This window comes from Homarus americanus, unplaced genomic scaffold, assembly GCF_018991925.1.
Source record: "Homarus americanus isolate GMGI-L3 unplaced genomic scaffold, GMGI_Hamer_2.0 scaffold33468, whole genome shotgun sequence".
NCBI lineage: Eukaryota > Metazoa > Arthropoda > Malacostraca > Decapoda > Nephropidae > Homarus > Homarus americanus.
In genome coordinates, this window is record NW_024714177.1 from 2,584,891 (window position 1) to 2,591,155 (window position 6,265).

Here is a 6,265-nt window from a genome sequence, read left to right on the forward strand (position 1 = left end):
TACAACAACTGATGTGTCAACTAATACAACAACTGATGTGTCAACTAATACAACAACTGATGTGTCAACTAATACAACAACTGATGTGTCACAACAACTGATGTGTCAACTAATGCAACAACTAATGTGTCAACTAATGCAACAACTGATGTGTCAACTAATACAACAACTGATGTGTCAACTACAGTAATACAACAACTGATGTGTCAACTACAGTAATGCAACAACTGATGTGTCAACTAATACAACAACTGATGTGTCAACTAATACAACAACTGATGTGTCAACTAATGCAACAACTAATGTGTCAACTAATACAACAACTGATGTGTCAACTAATACAACAACTGATGTGTCAACTACAGTAATACAACAACTGATGTGTCAACTAATGCAACAACTGATGTGTCAACTAATACAACAACTGATGTGTCAACTAATACAACAACTGATGTGTCAACTAATGCAACAACTGATGTGTCAACTAACACAACAACTGATGTGTCAACTAATACAACAACTGATGTGTCAACTAATACAACAACTGATGTGTCAACTAATACAACAACTGATGTGTCAACTAAATCATGAATGATACAAAGTTAAATTCTTCCTGTGTGGATATCAGTGCAGGAGTAAATGACCTCTCGTCCAGGGAGCCTGATGAGAGCTCAACCATAAGGACACAACTATTAATGTCCTGTCATAAAAGAGAAAAATAGACTAAAGTATATTAAAATTGATAATTTTGGGGCCATAAACTCAAATTGGTTATCTTGTGAAGTCAATTTTTCTCAAAATAAAAGGTATTGTATAACATATATGTAAGACATGATAAGGTAACCTTTGATTATGTTAAGATATTACCATTAATTGCCACTTTGGACTTTGCTTCCTACATTCAGCTGGACAATTAAGTCTTATCATGATCAAAGTGTCACTTGCTTCGTTAGGCTATATAAGGTTAGGTTTGGTGTGGTCCTCAATGCAATAAAGGAATGTATGCTTTCATGCTTGCTGTAGCAACACTGGAGTGTGAAATTAGAGCTCTGGCAAACTCTGCATGCACTTGGCCATGTCCCAAATTGTTACGGGCATTTCCCAATTTTTTTTAAATTTCCCTTGAATCTAAGAATGCTATAACGAATGGATTCTAATACGAATATTCCTATAACGAACGGTTTTACCTATAAAATTGAGAATGCTATAACGATTGAAACTCCTACAACGAACATTATTCTTTTGGGTTTTTTTTACTAATTGATTGGTTTTTTTATTACAAGTATTAATGATATTCTTTATTTCAGGGGTTTAGATGCATATTTATGCACTTTTTTACAATTTTTACAATTTTATATTATATATTTTTCAGTGTTAAGTGGTTGTATTTGGGGGCCTGGAACGGATTAATCCTATAACGAACGAATGCTACAACGAACAAGGTTCTAGAACCAATTAGATTCGTTATAGCATACCCCACTGCCAGTAATTTTAGCTTAGGTACCAACACAAACAATAATTAAAAACAATTTGCAGGCATAAGAATGTTACTAATACTATATCCACATTCACTGCATCATCATATAATTAGGTTAGATTACACTTCTCCCTATCAGTGACCTTAATATAAAGAAATATAATGCAAATGCTGACACAACTGGGCCAAGTGTTACAGGTAGATGTCAAGGTCAATGTCACAGCACACACACACAGTTGTGAGCCAAGACTGGAAAGTGGTTATGATAAAATGGAAACCTTTCCTTCACCCTGCAGAAAAAGAAGATCTAAAATTAATCCTTATCTCCTGATAGACCTGTATTTCTTTTTATGTTAGATTAAGTAAAGCTTGCCAGAGAATATTTTATTAAAGGAAGTTTCGTGTTGTTAGCCTGGGAATCTTATTGGAGAAAACTATTTCTGCTTTTTGGTGAATGCACACCCTAATGCTAAATGGGGAATTAGGTTGGGTTAGATTAGGTTAAGTCAGGTTAGTATTAAGGTGTTTAATCATTAGGTGAAATAAGCAGGGGTTCATATCTTCATGAGATCCAAAATTTTATTCTGAAGACAGAAAAACTTTGAATTCCTGTTTATATTAAACTTCTCAAACATCAAGCGAGTTATTAATATAAAAACTTGTGAAAATCATCTTGGCAAACCTCTTGATGAAAACCTCTTAGCTAACATTACTATATTGTTTGTGACACTGAACTGGAAACTGCATTATCCACAACCAAAATCATCAGCACAGACTAATACTCCATAAGGCAGTAACACCTGCCTCAAATACAATAAACAAAATTGAATATGTTCTATATCAACAATTAAACAAAGATTTATGGTGTGGTATCATTTTTTTAAGATTAACATTATTTGTATAAAGTAATATATATATATATATATATATATATATATATATATATATATATATATATATATATATATATATATATATATATATATATATATATATATATATATATATATATATATATATATATATATATATATATATATATATATATATATATATATATATATATATATATATATATATATATATATATATATATATATATATATACATATATATATTAGTGTATTTAGTGCAATTAGTTTCAGCCACTTTCTGAAGGAAACTTAAGCTTTTCAAAAATATAATCCAAAGAGAGAAAAAATGAATATAAAGAGATCATAATCACCGAGCTATTACCACGTGTCCCCAGTACAGTGGTCCCTCATTTTTTGCAGGAGTTATGTTCCTGATATTACCATGAAGGAGCAAAGTCTTTAACCCTTAAGCCCAGGGTTAGGGTGCTGCTGGCAGTACCCCCACGTGGATAAATCAAGAAAAAATCTTTTTCCAAAAATAATAATAATAATAAAAAAATTGGCGTGAATAGGCGGACGTTCTGGAACATCAACCGGGGCCTAAGGGTTAATACTCTTTCCTGAAATTTCATTTACCATGTAATAGTCAATATTATAACCTATAACCGATCCCCGATCACTTGTATGACCATAAACGAGTTTCTAATGATCTGTAAACCTCTCTCCCTCTCACATATCATTAAATAACACATAAAGGTAACGTATAAAGACACAAATAAAAGTAAAACTTATTTTATATATTACATACCTAACAAAATACAATGCATATGGAATACTGTACTCACCAGCCCAGTTATGTTCCATCCTCCCTCCCAACTCTCCCCTTGGTACAGTACACTGCAGCAGATGATGATGAATAATGATGATGGGTGAATGATGATAATTAATCTGTAGCGAATTGTTGATTCGTTCATCCCATATGCCCCAGTACATGCCGCATACCTCATGCTGCTCTCAAGTCTCTTTATTATTTCGACTTTCTCGACTTAAGTCTTTATTATTTCGACTTTCTCGACTTAAGTCAACACACACACATATAAACAATACAGGTAAAAGAAATAATTGTCCTAAGGGCAAACACATAAAGGGAATATACAGTATATTTCTTTGCACACAAGTAAAATGTACCCCTCCCCCCTGGTCAGCCAATGTTATTCGCGGCCATTTTGAAAACCTAACCCCCACGAATTTTAAGAGCATGGTGTACTGTACATCTATGCAATAAGCACTTTGTCTATTTAACTGATAACAACTTGGTAAAATCTCCCACATATTGAGCTTATCCTGAATGCATTTTAGTCTTAGACTAGAGGCCTAAACAGAAATAATAACAGTCCCATACATGAGATGGCCAAGTTCTGCCAGCCTTTATTATATTATTGGGCAAGCTGGTGGAGAGATGATTAAATTTGCTCCGCTTTTCTTCAAGGTGCCCCATTGTTCATCACAGGATCTTATGCATCCAGATTAATTCCTGACAGTATTTGTTTTTTCAAGCAAAAGTGACAGGAAGGGGGAACAAAAAATTATATTGTTTGAATTGTCCCACAAACGAAAGAGAAAACTATTCAAGGAGCTCCAGAATGTTAAGTCAGAAGAAATTATCTCTGATGTGTGTAAACTAGAATCTTTAGCTGCAGACCAAATCAGGCCTGAACCTGTACTGCCAGAAGGTGAGGAGACAGCAACAGTTGGTGACACCCCTAACCCCCTGGTTGATTCTGGAATAACACCAATTCCTGTTACCCTTAATGTGACAAATAAAGTTGATTCAGGTACAAGAAGTAGTCCCATGATAGACAAAGAGCATGAAATCCTCTATAATGAGATAAAAATGCTGTGTACGGAAAAAGATGGAGCTCAGGATAAGTTGAATGAAATAAAATGTAACAATTCCATATGATAATTTTATAGAAAATAAAAGCAAGTGTAAATTCTATACTGGCCTAACTCCGTTGTTAGTACAGTGCCAGCATTTGTTTAAGCTGCGCTAACTCTGTTGCTATGGTATAGGTGGCATTCTAACACCAAAAACACCAGCACAGCAAGGGCAACAAAAGAAATTCTAGACGTTACTGTATTTTACACACAGTCTGCTCATTCGTCTTATTCTTAAGCAACATGAGCCTCCACCAGGGATTGCCCGTGCCAGATCTGTGTTCATAGTGGTCATTTTACAGCCTCCAGGTAGAAGTATGAGGCTACCAATATATCTCAACAATCCATATACTGTAAACACGGATTTCAATATACAAACAATACCTTTTGTTGCCATAGTAGCGATCCCTGTTCACACTCTGAGGTTCTAGGTTTGATTCCTGACTAGTGAGGTATTGTTTGTATATTGAAGTCGGTATATATATATATATATATATATATATATATATATATATATATATATATATATATATATATATATATATATATATATAAATATTAGAAATAGTGTAACTAAAGATTCAACATCAAGTAATTATCTAATGCTCAACACATTCTTGAATCATCAAAATTAAATTCCATACCTTTGAATAAGGAGAAATAGTAACAAAATCTATAACACACACATTGTCCGGCTTCTGTCAGTTATTAACTTCAATTAATTGCCTTTTTTCCACCGCCACTCACTACAAATACACTACTGGCCATTGGTCCCATCTATTAATATGTAACTGCTATTATCACTCTCTTCAACACTTAATTACTAACCTCGTATAATTAATCAAAGGACTATGGTCTTTAGGCAAGTTAATTCTCTATTTCCAATCACTATCGAATATTATTTTGTACAAATAGAAATGAAATACAGCAACACTGCCTGCGTCACGACAAACTTCCTCTCAGGTCTTTGTTGTCAAGCCAAAATGTCAAGTAAATATGTGTATTTAGCATCCTAAAGTGCACGCCAATTAGAAAAATTGCGACAAAACCCAGACATATACACACGTAAGTCAATAAAAACTTACATCAATGTACAGCCATGGTGATCTAACGGTCAAAATCCACTAAATTCTCTACTGCGACTAAGCTGGAGAAGCACAACCTCTCCATACGATCTGTTTTCCTTCGTCAGCTGCTCAGTGACGTCACATCGTATCAAAACATATCATATGTTCGATTGCGTAAAATATTATTTATTTGTAATATAAAGTATGCATCCCATACTTATTAAACAAATTTAATAGACTTAAAAGTAATTATGAGCTACATAAATTGAGTAAAATTATCCAATTGAAGTTTATAAGTCTGGGATATCATTGTTGTATATAAGTCAGTCTTGAGCCAGGGATTCGGAGGAGCTGTGGGGGAGGCGCGAGGGTCACGTGCCAGACCAAAACATTTCGTGGCGGGTCATTTAAACACTGTTATACAGTATAAACTGGTACACTATCAAATATTACAATTAACCAGAAATTTTCCATAATAAATCACATTTGTTTTGCCATGTAAGAATAATAATGGGTTATCATATACGCTATGACGAGACAAAACAAAATTTTACCACCCCAAAAGAGCAATGACGAAGCTTATGACATAAACCTTATTAAAAAAAACACAGTAGCGGGGCCTCTAGTGACCACCGTCTAGTCGTTAACTTAATTTTATGGGGTATTCAACATTTGTATTTTCTGTACTTTTTCGAAAATCAGCAGATACGAGTAAAGGACAAAAGACCCGAAGGACAAATAATAGTTTAAATAATTAATTTTAGTCTTTATTATTTACCGTTTATGAACACTTCTCCGACATGTAAAATATTATAATTATTATTTCATAAGACTGCAATACCGAACCTAATAATTATAACCTATTTTGCACTGTAAATGAGGGGCTTTTGTCCTACTTTGTACTTTCACTGAGGGGATTTTGTCCAGGG

General features: G+C 33.7%; 2 protein-coding genes across 2 annotated transcripts in view; one reads left to right on the forward strand and one right to left on the reverse strand.

The window, feature by feature from the left end:
- The window catches only part of LOC121875967 (uncharacterized protein YBL113C-like), a 3,074-nt gene extending 2,483 nt beyond the window's left edge, over nucleotides 1-591 (forward strand). Inside the window, exon 3 of the mRNA XM_042380789.1 lies at nucleotides 366-591. Coding sequence (XP_042236723.1) covers nucleotides 366-591 — 226 coding nt within the window. The remainder of the gene's footprint in view (nucleotides 1-365) is intronic.
- The window catches only part of LOC121876778 (protein-L-isoaspartate O-methyltransferase domain-containing protein 1-like), a 36,270-nt gene extending 30,788 nt beyond the window's left edge, over nucleotides 1-5,482 (reverse strand). Inside the window, exon 1 of the mRNA XM_042382170.1 lies at nucleotides 5,355-5,482. The gene's annotated coding sequence lies outside the window, so the exon portion shown is untranslated. The remainder of the gene's footprint in view (nucleotides 1-5,354) is intronic.
- Nucleotides 5,483-6,265: the final 783 nt, after the last annotated feature.